This window comes from Dermacentor andersoni, chromosome 5 (assembly GCF_023375885.2).
Source record: "Dermacentor andersoni chromosome 5, qqDerAnde1_hic_scaffold, whole genome shotgun sequence".
Lineage (NCBI taxonomy): Eukaryota > Metazoa > Arthropoda > Arachnida > Ixodida > Ixodidae > Dermacentor > Dermacentor andersoni.
Window position 1 is genome coordinate 128,341,003 of NC_092818.1, and position 13,432 is coordinate 128,354,434.

The following is a 13,432-nucleotide window of genomic DNA, read 5'->3' on the forward strand; positions in this document are numbered from 1 at the left end:
CGGTATGCTTCAGACATTCAATTTCGCTTTTTTTTTTTTTATTTCGCGGCTACGCATAAACATCCGTCGTTTAAGTATCGTGCAGCGACACGCCAAGGCAAAAAAATAAATAAAAATAAATAATAATAAACTGATCACGGCGTTTATAAAAAGAGGAGCGTGGATAACGCGGCTTCAGTGTGCCGTGTTCCCCGTACCGAAACCAAACGGCGGGATCAAGGTATGGCGCATCAAAATCGCCAAGAGAGCAACAAAATACCGCCTTCATTGAACGGCGCGCGGAGACCCTATTGAGCCTGTCGCCTCTAGCTGCAGCCCCTTGCAGATGACAGCCACTGCCGGCGATAGTGCGAGATGAAATAGTTTCTCTACTCACTTTAGATGTACGGAGAGAAACTCCTCCGGTGAGCTTCTTTGGTATCACCTTTGGAAGCGGCTCACAACACTCCCGTGGAGGGCCCGGTTTCTATGCTAACGAGCGGCAGCTTGGAGAGGGGCAGACATGCTTCTGACGTCAGTGACGTCACTGACGACGAAATGAGGCAGCGAAGCGTTGCCATGGCAATCCGTTGGAGTATATCATATTTTACTGTTCAAGCAAACAAAATTAAGTCATATAAAAACTTAACAAGTAGCAACATCTTACGATATCTTAGTACGTCACGTAATTTGTTCAAGTTACTTCGTTTTTCTCGTTTTTGTGACCAGCAATGAAGTCGAGTTGAGCCAATTCACGCCGTGGCCGATGGGCAACCCTGTAGTTTCATTGTCTAATGTCGGTAGTTGGTGCGCCGGCTTGTGAACTTTGTCGTGAGCTGTAACTTTATACGCACTTGCTTCAGAATGAGTTATCAGCTATATAGAAACACAACGCTGGGAAATACTCTGCAGGAGAGTTTAGATGAATTAATACAGGTAAGATATTTTGTTTTAGACTGTCCCTTACGCGCGTTGAACGACTGTGTTGAGAGGCGAAAGTTGGAGAAGAGCTGCATCGGCTATCAATTGTGGAGTTTCGCACAGCCAAGGGACGTTTTCCGAACCGAATAAAACGTGTTCGACAAATCTAGGCTTCTTTTTGGAGACCTGGAAAAGTTTATGGAGCTGTGCTCGTGAACGCTTCAAATGTGCTTTCACCAACCTGCTGCATTCGCTTTTTTTTGCAGTGTGGACAGATCACTCCTCACCTCGCCTTGAAAGTCCTCTTACAGTTCGACAAAGCCATCAACAACGCCTTGGCAAATAGAGTCAAGACGAGATTGACATTCAAGGTAATATTTGAGTAAAGCAGTATATGCTGTGAGAAAAAAAAAGTGTTGGGGAAGGCACTCTCGTTGCCGATTTTGCCCATATGACGTCACTTTATCCAACGAGATTTTTTGTTCAGCTATGATCTCATGCTGTGAATTTAGCTTTTAAAAGAGATAGGTGAGAGCGACGTAGTGATGCGTACGCGCGGTCAGAGCACGGATTCAAAGGTCACCACTACGGGAAGCCGCAATAACTTTTGAATAATCTACTCGGCACATTGCGGTGCGGCAGGTTGCACTCGCGGCAGTGCGTTCGAAGACCACTGAATATTTAATAATGTCCTTAAATGGCATCCAGAGCTTATGCCCGGCAATAAATGTCATCGAGAACTTCTGCAGCTGGGCACATGTTAACAAAAAACAGCCTGTTCAGACTATTGCCCAACGGTACGCCATTGTACTGTAGTGGCACTACCATCCCGCCCCTGCGTGGATGCATAGAAATAATAGGAATAACCAGCATGAGCTTAGAATGTATCTGGCCCCTAGGTTGAGCTGACATGTCACTCACTTAAGTGAAGCTGAAGTCATTTCACTGCTCAGCTGCGTAGTACGTTTGGTATTTTTTAAAGCAAAGCTTTCTTTGGTGCTTCACCCCACTTTGTGTGAAGAGCTCCCTGGTCGAGTAAACTGAGCTGATCCTGTAGACCATTTAATCACGACTAAGCCAATCCTGGACACAGTGCAATGAAGCTGGTGACTCCTTGGATTGATTCTGATACCAGTGCGTGGTACCGCAGCAGCAGCCTAGTGGTGGTTGAGCATCCCTCGGGGCTGCCGGAAACCCACCAGTCTTTTTAAGGGGCGGAGATGTCCCCTGGCACGGTGCTCAGCTGCTTATGGGGGTTCGCATCTCGAAGAAAAGTGGTCTGTGGGCCGCCCTTGTTCCGGCATTGCTCTCACCTATCTGCTCTAGAAGCAAAATTTGCACCATGCGATCACAAAAGAACTTGGCAGCGACACCGCGATATTTTGGAAGCTGCAAAGACAGAAGATTGACGAATCTCTCAGTCATCTCTGGGCACCTTAGGATTTCTGATTTCTAGTGAAAAGGACACTCTCGAAACTGCAGATTTTAAAGGATTGCTGCATGAAAATTTGTGTCCCACTTTTCTTGCTTTCTTAGGTAGTTTGACTCCATAATTATGTTACAAAGCCTTAATTCGTTGAGAGCGCCACAAATCATTTATTGCCGTATTTGAACCAATATAAGATTTCTTCCCCTGCAGTTTCCGTCCTGAGAATGTGCCTCACATTATATTTGGATTTGTAACTTTATAAATATAAAGTTTTTGTTTATTCCTTTTATTTTTTTCTGGCGCTTCAAACTGCAGTGAGCTAAACCACAAAGCACCAGCGCAATCACTACCATGTATCGAGCCCTGCTGTGTATGCCGCCACTGTGCACCTTGTGCTGTCTCTGTTCCTCTGATTTAGCACATTCTTAGTCCTGAAGTGCTGCCTGTTCAATAACCTTTGTGCCATGGAAGACGATGCCGTTCTTGCTGACAGTGACAAAGACGTCAGCAGTGAGGACAACTAAATTGTGCACGCACGTGGCCTTTCACTTTATTTTGCGAGGGCAGTTCACAGTAACAAAGGAAAAATATGCCCTGCAGGAATCCACCTTTGCACGCCATTTCCGATCTCTTTGTGGCATTGCTTCACGTTGTAATCGTAATATGTTCTTTTAATTTTTCTGAGTGACAGAGTTTCCCTGCACATTATGTTAGTGCAAGTAGAGCACCCTTTATACAACCTTCTCAATGTGCATGTGAAATGCAATGCAGCTTCAGGCGTAAGAAAGGTGTCTGTGTTGCTGACAGCTGCCATATTAGTACTTCCAATTGTTTGCTGTTCTCAGAAAGTATGCAGGACATGCTTTCCCCTTTTGTCCTGTTGAGTGCTGAATGCACTCAGCTTTCGACAGCATGGCCATAGTGTGTACGCTTCCATGGTATCTGGTACCATGCGAACACCATAACAGGTTTCAGTGACATGGTGGGTTGCTTTTTTCATGTATGAAGAAGCGGTGCATTTGAGGTGCGTTTTGAACTGGTCACATTTAGTACTTTTTAGTACATTTAGTATTTAATGTACTCTCAGATAATTAAGGCTCCATAGTGTAATTACTGGGCCAATGGCTATCTAGGAAAGCAATAAAAGTTAGACAATAAACACTAACAAATGTGCTGTCCTGTAAATGAAAGTATCTCTGGATACATGTGCATTGTTTATGGCCACATGGTATGAGTGTGTGAGCATGGAAATTGGCTTGAATGATTGTAAGAATTCATCCTCAATAAAAATGGTGAATTCACTTTTCTGTACTGTTCTACAATTCTTTCTGAGAATTAATCGTCTTTTGACTTTTCACAGAGCAGCATGCTGAAATGCACTGGTTATTAAAAAGAACTAATATTAAACACCGAGGATAACATTTGCAGCATGTTCTTTATTATAGATACTATAACATAAGAAGCTTACTTATAGCTAGTCCATGTGTTTGTTTTGCTTGAGTGAACTTTCAATTCAGTGAACAGTTTCTTGGTGCTTAGTTTATTCAAGTTGTTCATTTGTATCCTTGGTGAGATTTCACAAGTAAAGTAACTGAAGATGAGGGTTGATATGTGTACTGAAATTGCCGAAACCGAAGCTTCCTGCGTCATCTGTTACTAGTATTGTGATCCATCATCGAGATGACATTTGACTTACCTAAGTGCTGGTGAATGAAGGGGTTCATAGTGTTCCAAGCTTTGGGATCTTATGAAATTTATATAGTACTCTTCCGCCCCAGCACTGAAATATGGCACATTTAATTGAGTATACTACCCACAGCACGGCTATGCGATTATAATTGGCAGCAACATTCAGCTTGACAAGTGGTGTTTTATGCTCACTCTGACCCTTCTTTCTTTTATTGTTATTGGGACAATAAAGAAAAAAATTATTTGAGGCGTATTGGTGGATTATCTTAGTACAATATAAAAATAAATCCTATCTTGTGAAAAAGGCTTGGCATGCCATAAGAAATGCAATAACATAAGACGGGTGGTGGAGCCACCTTGATGTTCCTGCACCAACTTTGCGTGGCATGGATTTTGACAGCACCTGTTTGGGTCTATGTAACTTTTTATTAGTAAATATAGACTGCTATGTATTGTAAAAGAGCCAAAGACTGCACTTAGCAAGTTTCGAGAACTTTTACTGCGTTACAGTGGCCCAAACACGAGAAAATACCTGGAAATTTGGGATGTTGCATTGGGGTTTTGGTGTGAAATTAAAAGAATGACAGCTTGCCCTTAATTTTCTCATCAAATCAACATCTTACCGTGAAATTAACAAAATGAAAACCAAGTTTTGAAAGGATACATTATAGTCTTAACTTAGTGTTCCTATTTAGTGTCTCTTCATGTTGTGGGTCAGTAATGCATGCATAAAGGTGCACAGGTGCAAATCATAAATATCTGCAAACATTATTTCATTTGCTGCTGTTCTCTGCAATGGTTTTCTTACACCTACGTTACTTTGTTGTTGCCATAATACTAAGTTTTTATCTTCCTTTCAGGCTGGACACTTAAGCACCTACCGATTCTGTGATAATGTCTGGACGTTCGTCTTGAAGGATGTTGAGTTCAGGGAAGTCCAGGAGCTTGTCAAAGCTGACAAAGTGAAGATAGTTGCCTGCGATGGAAAAAGTATGCAACTAGTTTTTGCAACTTATTCTGCGACTTCCTTTCACTGCTGTGAAATAAGAGGGCCAGTCTTTTAAATATCTTTGTATAGATAGCAGAGGCTGTGCTGACACATGGAAGTTTCGAGAAAGTAATGCCTCCATTTTATTGAGAAGACTGCTCAATAGATATCTTTGCCGTGACGGCATAAGGCTTGTGCTGAGTGATTAGTTTATGACCTGGGAGTCATTCTATGCAAGCATAAATAGCCTTTTCCTGGTTAAGTATGAGTGTTCAAGTTTGGGCACGTGCTATGTTCCATGCTGAAACATTGGTCAGTAGCTTTGGAGCCATGGCGTACTTTTTGAAAGAGAATATCGTTCAGTGATTTATTCTTTATTCCCTTTTCTCAAGTGAGTAACGCATGCAATGAAAAGCATTATCTGGCAACGTTGTTTTATAATAGGCGTTCGAGCCAACCCTAAGTAAATATGTAATCATTATTGTCATCATGCAATCTTGAGTCATATTGTTATATATATTTAATTTATTTATATATGTTTTTGTGAGTGTGAAAAGAAAAATATAATGTAGCTATTTACATTCAGTTGAGTGCCGTCTGCACGGTAGTAAACTTGACTATTTCAATCAAACTTGATCTTTGCACCTTGCACAAAGTTTTCAGACTAGTGCAAATGCTAGGACCAGTCATAGTGTCCTAGAGGAGAAAGCTCAGTGGTGTAGTCAAAGGCTTCTACAAGTAATTTGTTGCAGTTACTGCAAGCGAAAGATGTTGCTTTTTCTTTTTTTCTGGAAGATCTAGTATGTCACATGACCCACACAGTACTTAGCATTCTGTGAAAAAGGCAAAGGTGGCTGCTTTTCATTTTGGAAAAATGTGTGTGCAGAAAGAGTAGTATATGATCTTAATGCTGCCAGCCATGCTGTTCACTTCTCTAGAGCAACTATGTATTCCTTTGTCAAAGAAAAGGAGAAAGCGATATGCTACCATGAATGGATATGTGCGCCTCAGTGCATCAAAAGATGAGCTTCTCTCACTACTTGGCTTAAGTGATAATGAGAACACCTGCAGTTCTGACCAATTTGGTGCTGTTTTGCAAATGGTCAGTTTACATGAAGTGAAACTTTACATTTCATGTGATTTCATGTAATGTAATGTACATTTTATGCAATTTACATTTCAATGCTTTTAGACCTAAAGACAGCCGGATGCACCATATCATTGTTTCGCTTTAGTTTTCCAAGCAAATATTGAAAGTAACTAATAGCACAGCTTTCTTAGTTACTACCAGAAAAGGTGAGCATTATGATTGCAAAGTAGTGGGATTAAGATTGATGCGTTAGAGCTTGCTAGAATTATAGTAACAGCTCTAATAACTAATCTTCATGGCTATATACTGCCGATGGGTTCCCCAAACAGACCTTGCTTGCATACATCGGTTCAACTTTTTGTTCTCTATTTCTGATAAGGAAACAGAAGCTGGCAATATCTACTACAAGAGTAGAAAAGATCCGGCACAAACAATTATGGCACAACTTTCTTTCAAACTACATGACAGTGCTTCAGCTCAACACCATTTGTAACTCAAGCATATATTTCCCCAGAAACTGGACTTGTTGCTTTTATTTATCAAGCAGTTCAGAAGTTTATACAACTGGTGCTGACAAATTGCATTCGAGAATGCTGCTAATCATGGTTCTGGCAACACATTTAATCAGTCTTGTGCATAGTGCCTCATTATGGTATGTCAGATTGGAATATGAAGTAAAGTTGTCTTTTTTTTCTCGACCAGTGTTATAACTTAACGAAATGTCTGCCTATTGTCTTTTGCAGATCAAAACCAGACATAGCTAGGTGACAGCGGGCTCCCTGGAGAAGGCAGCCGACAATCCTCTCAGCTTTTCGTGTGCACATTGCAGCTCTTGTGTATTCATCCTTGGACATCACCATTTTGTCAGCTTCTCCCTGCTTATGTAGATTGCTTGCCTGTATAAACACATACTGAACATTGCCTCATGTTCTGCAGTCTTTTGTCAACACTATGCTATGGTGGTCTAGATGCAAAACAGGCTGTTTTTAACAAGAGATGGCTAATGCCAGATATATGTATATACATTGGAAAAGGAATGTAGCATCTGGGAAAATGTAGCCTCCGATAATGCTTGGGGCAGCACTACTGATGAGACAAGAAGCTACTTTCACACAACACCTCATTCTTTAGTGAAGTTGAATTCGGAAACAACAAAAACTATTGAATACCTGCCCAGCAAAGCTTGTTATAGAGCCGTCATAGCCATGAATCGCACTAAATAAAGCTTGAACGAGAACCAAGAGGGTTAACCGAGGCGCCCGATAAATGTCGGGCCCATCGATTAACCCCCTTCTTGTTCATTACATAACAAGGGTCTCGAATCTGGCAACATTGATGCCTTCAGGTAGCACGTTTGGGTTTATTGACCGGTTGCCCTCACCCAAGAAGATCACGCACTCGTGATGCCTGCGGCAGAAAGGATATTCCACATCCGCGACCAGGGTTTGTGAGTGGTGGCGCTGGCTAACACTCCCAGGGTTAGTTATAGTAGTAACAAATAAATATCCCAGAAAGTGGATGGGAACATGGCGCCGCGGTAGCTCAACTGGTAGAGCATCGCATCTGTAATGCGAAGACGTGGGATCGTTCCCCACCTGCAGCAAGTTTTTTCATCCACTTTCATTTCCATTAATTTATCATTTCTTTAATTCAATTAGTACAAGTAATTTCCCGTGTGTTGTTGCCCTTGGTGTCTTGGTTTGTTGGCTTCTTATGCTATGACTAAATAAAGCTTGTCATTTACATCTGGCAGTTGGGCCAAATATTCAACGATGGCCTGTTTTTGGGCACTCTCAGTCCTTTCTCAGTTTCTATGAAGCATTGTAGTATATCGAAGAAGCCACGCGAAGTATTGAAGGTCGCAAGACTGCGTCCGTTATTATGGGTGAGGGGAGACCTTTTGTGCCTTTGTCCACCTGCTGTTTGCTTTTGACTTCGTGAGCTAGATTGAGATAGGTGACCAGTGATGATCTGGACACGGGCATTGCAATCCTTCTGTGCCACATGGCGGCCTCTGCAAGGTAACCATTTTCACTGGCAACATGTGGCAGTCAACACAGGTTCTGCCGATGGTCAGTACCATGTTTGGGGCATGCCATTGCAGCTCCTGGGCTTAACAACTAAGAAGAGAAACATAGCAAATGAGAAGCTGATATACATGATTCTATGGAAACTTAACGGGACCAGTGCTTCAGAGCGTAAGAGCAGAGAAAGTATGATGAACAGGCATGATTCAATGAGGTTCTATTATATAGTCAAACTTCTACATGATGAACACAAATATGAAGAGTTGTGAGATATAACAAAGTAGCTCTAAAAATTTTCTTGCCAATATTAGCCTATAAAAAAATATATATGCTTGTAAAGAATGTCTAATATAACAAAGGCATCTTTATGTCAAATTAGACTTCATTATAGTGAGGTTTGACTATCCCGTGATCTCTTCCTTAGCTGCAACACCATGGCCACTAAGGAACCACGGTGGGTTAATTTCCCAATTGATGGGAGTGCCGATTCTGCAGATCCTTAAACGGGCACTTAGGGAATATATACATGGTGGAAGAACTTCAACTTATCAGATGTTTAATATATATGAGTTAAATTCAAGAGGTATTTTTTCACTACTATTGTAAGCCTCGGGACCAAATTTCATTGCTTGGATCAATTGTTATATAAGCTATGACTTGCAGAAGCATTAAGCAACTATGCTTGATTGGAAAAGCTATCTTCTAGGAATTTTATGATGGCTTGTGACATTTGTGCTTCAGATTGTTTCGAGCGTGGTCACTTTATGTAACTGCAAACTAATTTTTCTCCAATGAATTTTCTAGAAACAAAATCCTTCATACTGCTGTCTTCAACTGTGCTCTTGCTTCTATTTATTTTTTTCCCCTCATAATTTTGTGAATAGAAAAGAACCTTCAATAGAAAAACCTGAGTCAATAGTTGCATATTTGGATAAATTTTGGGTGAAAAAAAAAAAGCTTGAAATTAAGTCAATGATCGACACCTTGTGTAGCTTGGAAACATTAGCTTTTCAATATCTAAACTTTGGGACAGAAGCACAAAATTATAAACACTGCTAAGTGTACCGCTACCACTCCAGCAAATATTTCTTGAAACAAACCATAAACACCTTCGAGGCCATCATCTTAAGTTCTACATTTTGTTGACCAGCATATTCAAGCTTTGTAAATTTCATGGTGTATTTCGAGCTTGCAGTAGTATGGGATCCAAGAACATCTGCCAAATTGATCTTATATATGATGCCTGTTAAAGCCGTGGCTTGGCTAAGTGTACACTGATGTCCCGGTGCATTTCCCCCATTGTTACTGACAGTCTCCAGCCGCCCAGGACTAGTAGACAATATCCACGCTGATATCTCTCCTGCAGTCATTGCATCAACACAATGGTAACCATACATTGAGCTGTTACAGCTTGTAGAACTTGTCCAGCATTGCAAGTATGGGTGAACCTTGACTCATGCAGTGAAGGCGTTCTATCAAGCGCAGAAATATTTGTTTCACTTGCTCTTGTTGATAACAGGGATCACTCACTAGCAGCATCAAATGATATATGTTTCTCTTATTACATGCATGTACAAGGGACACAGTAAAGTGTCCAGGGCACACGCAGTCGCTCCTTGGAGCCTTACTTTTTAGTATTGCAAAGTGGTGTGACCTTCTACTCCAAATGTTGCTGCCCATGCACAATTTCGTTGATCCTTACTGTGACACTGGTCAGTGCTATTTTGCTAGTATAATCTTGAATGACAAAATAATCTGAAGGCACCATATAGACCATATTCTGAAAAATTAGCTTTATCATTATTTTTCTTATTAAAATAAACTGCGATTTCTTTAACCGTGTCTTTGCTTATTTGTAGATTGCATGCGCAGAATAAGCTTTCGAGCTTATTCCGGACGTGCAATCTGCCAATTCAATAGGCGGCTTGCTGAAAGAGCTAGCTACGTGGCGACACCGCCTTGAAAATCCCACACCAGCTTTCTGTGACATCACAGATTGTGACACGCCAGATGCGAGTTATTATTTCCATTTGACTTTACAAAACTCGCCACCATTACTTTTGTTAATAGACAGAGTTCGTGATGTGCACCGCGGTTAAGGTGTGACATTCAAAAACCTAATTTGGGCATTGGCTTACTTCGTTATATATATATAACGAAGTATCGTGCTTCGATATATATATATATATATATATATATATATATATATATATATATATATATATATATATATATATATATATATATATATATATATGTATATGTATATCGAAGCACGATCGGCTTGCTTTTCAGGACCGAGGTCGCGCTTGGCTGTGGTTGACGTATAAGGAAACAAGTACTGCATGGAGCCCTCTGCATGTATGGAATCCCTGTATTCTGAGGAAGGCTTTTGAAGTTTCTCAAATATGTACGTTTGTGTGCCATATAATAAGAATGTTTCCGCTGAAGACGTTTGTCGCTGCGTGATTTAAGTGAAGTATCTGTCTAGCATAAACGTGGCAGCAATCGACTGCAGTGAAATTGGGATGTGCGACAATTCGAATTCTTCACATTTGCATCCAGACCTCGGTCACAGCCTTGGTGCTCACAAATTTTGCTACGTTGAGTAGGGTCACTAAAGTCTTCTCCACACCGTGATCGTCACATTCTGCTCGTCACATTATGCACTTAGTGTGAAAAAATGGAGGACGAGAATAAATACCCAAATGTCATTGGGTAGAACGACCTGGGTCACTCTATTCATGGGTGCTTTGCATAAAATAAGTTTTGGTTTTGCGACAACGCTTGCAGCGCCATTGCGAAGTAACGGCGGCGGGCGTCAGCAATTTGGCGGGAGTTGTTAAAGGGATTGGGCCAGCGTGTTGGATTTCATCAGCTGCTACAAAACTTGCTGTAGATCATTACACCAATATGGTTTTTAGTTCATAGCTATGGTTTTACAAAACAGTGGTCGTTTCAAGAACTTCAAGTCCGACAAGTTCGCGAAAGGCGGCGACGACGCCAAGAATGCGGGGTGAGCTGCTCAGTGCTCCGGAGAGAGTCTCCGGCGGTCCGTTCACGGACGTCCGATCTGTCCGCAGTTACAAACTTTTGTGTTTTTCTTTACAGGAGAGAGGACACATCGGAGAGACGTCTGTTAGATGCGCTATTTAACGATGAGATTGATGCCAAGTTCGGCTTTGAACGTCACCGAGAAGGAACCGAAAGAATCGGCTGGCTAATAAACATCCATCCGGTACGTGATCGCTGAAACCGCAGCCTGTCGCATGCCCCAACATATTTTTCGATTAAAAGAAAGAAAGGAGAAAGAAAATGAGACTCTAGAGCTACGCTGCTTACGATGTCATAACGATATGTAAACTCTGGTGCTCTGATCGAAAAAGAATAAAGAAAAAGATGGTTATACTAAAATGTTGAGAGATGTACCGGTGGTGGACGTGTCCAGTTGATGAGGTTCGCCAGTATGTGACATAGACTCGGTTTTCAGTTGAATGGTTCCGAGAATATGTACGAATGCTTTGCAGAGAGCAACTAGCGTAACGTAAAACGAGTAATTTGTTTTATAGTTTTTTTAGATTGTTCAGACGTTTGGCACGAACACACAGCGTAGATTTGTGCTAAGGATATCTTGAACGTGGCAGTACCGTTAATGAAGCTTCGTGTACAAAATTTCCGGCAACGTTTCCTTGCTGATGAAAATAATCCGCTCTCATTTTTATCACGTATCCTTCAAGACTGAGATACTCAATGAAGACAAGCGGCTCATCAGTGCTGTTGACTACTACTTCATTGAAGAAGATGGGAGCCGATTCAAGGTGTCCCTGCCATTCGAGCCTTACTTCTATGTTGCTGCCAAGCCTGGCGCAGAGCAAGAGGTCATCTCATTCCTCACCCGTAAATATCAGGGAACGTTATCACGCGTGGAACTCTGCCCAAAGGAAGACCTTGATCTGGTAAGATGCCACTGGCACACCTTGGAAGTCCACAGGTAGTGCGCATTACTCTGTTGTGCTTAGTCTTCTTTTTTATTTTTTTGTTCACCATACCTTTGATGAAACACTGCACGCTGTCTGGTCAGTCAAAGTGCTCGTTAGAAGCAGTTAACCAACAAACCTGTTTAAAGTGACCTTTTTGGTTATTACTAATCTTGAATAAATATTGGCATATTTATCACCATGGCAGGGTTTCTCATGCTAAAATATGTCTGCATCTTTGACAGAAGTGTCTGCCTTTCACCATTTCTAACCAAATAAAGCCCTCCTCTTCTAACCTGTCTACAGATGTTCCTAGGCATTTGTTATTCGAACCTGTACAATTTTGGTGCGATGTCAGATGCTTATAGCACATACATGAAGTTTAAAAGCAATCACTTACTGTTTACATTTGGCTAAATTGATAAAACTGCCAAAAGGTTTTTCGCATGTCTACAGAGCATGCTCTTTAGTAAAAATGTCGGTCTACTCTCTGTTTCTGTGAGCAGTGTCGAGATGAAACTGTTGTACGATTTCTCCCCTTTCAAGCCTAATCACCTTGTGGGCCTCAAAAGAACCTACCTGAAGCTGCTTTTCCTCTCTGTGAATGATCTGCTCAAAGTGCGCAAAGATCTACTTCCTGCTGTCCGGAAAAATCAAGAGAGGAAAAGTTCGTCACTGGCACATGTCTTAGGGTAATCGTGGCTTTTTTCTATTCTCTCATGTTGAAAATCTGTGAGCTGCACAAATGCTGTAAACTATGCCTGCTGTGTTCGTTGCTGGTGCTCTAAAGTTCTTTCTCTAATGAATACCATAGTTGTCAATGTGTTTCAGTATGTGCACTGCTTCTTTTTGTCTTGCGAATGCTAAATTTATGTAAGCCTCAGTGTTGCGTTTGAAACACTTTATCAGGAAGGCGATTCAGGTTTTTGAATGTTGCAGCCAAATGCGCATTTTTCTCAGTTGTGGGATTTCTGTTGAAGTGTTTAGTTTTGTACATTGATGTGCTTCTGGCTGCTCCTTGGCCCTTGAGGCATAATAGCAAAACATTGTTTTATTATTTGGGCTACAGAGAAAAAAATTAATACAGTAGTAATCCTCTTTCAGTCTTTCAGTTTTTTTTTTTTTTATATGGACTGAGGAGTTTATTAGTAATAAACTCCTCAGTCCATATAATGCCACTATGTAGCTTCACATAACCATCAAAATTGCATAATCTCTTACTTTGCTTGAATATAGACATTAAACAGATCTTTTTCCATTGCATGATAACTGAGTGGGATTGTTTACCCATATTTCCACATGATCTATCCTCGGCCACAAAAGCTTTGTGCA

The 13,432-nt window shown here is 41.2% G+C and overlaps 3 protein-coding genes and 1 non-coding gene across 4 annotated transcripts in view; 3 read left to right on the top strand and 1 right to left on the bottom strand.

Annotated features, from left to right (window-relative positions):
- The window catches only part of LOC126531127 (ubiquitin carboxyl-terminal hydrolase 2-like), a 275,489-nt gene extending 274,999 nt beyond the window's left edge, over positions 1-490 (bottom strand). Inside the window, exon 1 of the mRNA XM_050178540.3 lies at positions 377-490. The gene's annotated coding sequence lies outside the window, so the exon portion shown is untranslated. The remainder of the gene's footprint in view (positions 1-376) is intronic.
- Positions 491-757: 267 nt separating this feature from the next.
- TfIIA-S (general transcription factor IIA subunit 2) lies at positions 758-7,017 on the top strand. Its single transcript, XM_050178548.3, has 4 exons — positions 758-915; positions 1,167-1,271; positions 4,879-5,008; positions 6,840-7,017. Exons 1-4 carry the CDS (start codon positions 844-846, stop codon positions 6,854-6,856), a joined length of 324 nt encoding a protein of 107 aa, XP_050034505.1. The 5' UTR covers positions 758-843; the 3' UTR covers positions 6,857-7,017.
- A 610-nt stretch (positions 7,018-7,627) lies between these two features.
- Positions 7,628-7,699, top strand: TRNAT-UGU (transfer RNA threonine (anticodon UGU)). The gene has a single exon. It is a non-coding gene; the product is annotated as a tRNA-Thr (tRNA).
- A 3,261-nt stretch (positions 7,700-10,960) lies between these two features.
- PolE1 (DNA polymerase epsilon catalytic subunit 1) overlaps positions 10,961-13,432 on the top strand; it is an 89,731-nt gene continuing 87,259 nt past the window's right edge. Inside the window, exons 1-4 of the mRNA XM_050178549.2 lie at positions 10,961-11,139; positions 11,235-11,361; positions 11,861-12,079; positions 12,647-12,792. Coding sequence (XP_050034506.1) covers positions 11,057-11,139; positions 11,235-11,361; positions 11,861-12,079; positions 12,647-12,792 — 575 coding nt within the window. The 5' untranslated portion in view covers positions 10,961-11,056. The remainder of the gene's footprint in view (positions 11,140-11,234; positions 11,362-11,860; positions 12,080-12,646; positions 12,793-13,432) is intronic.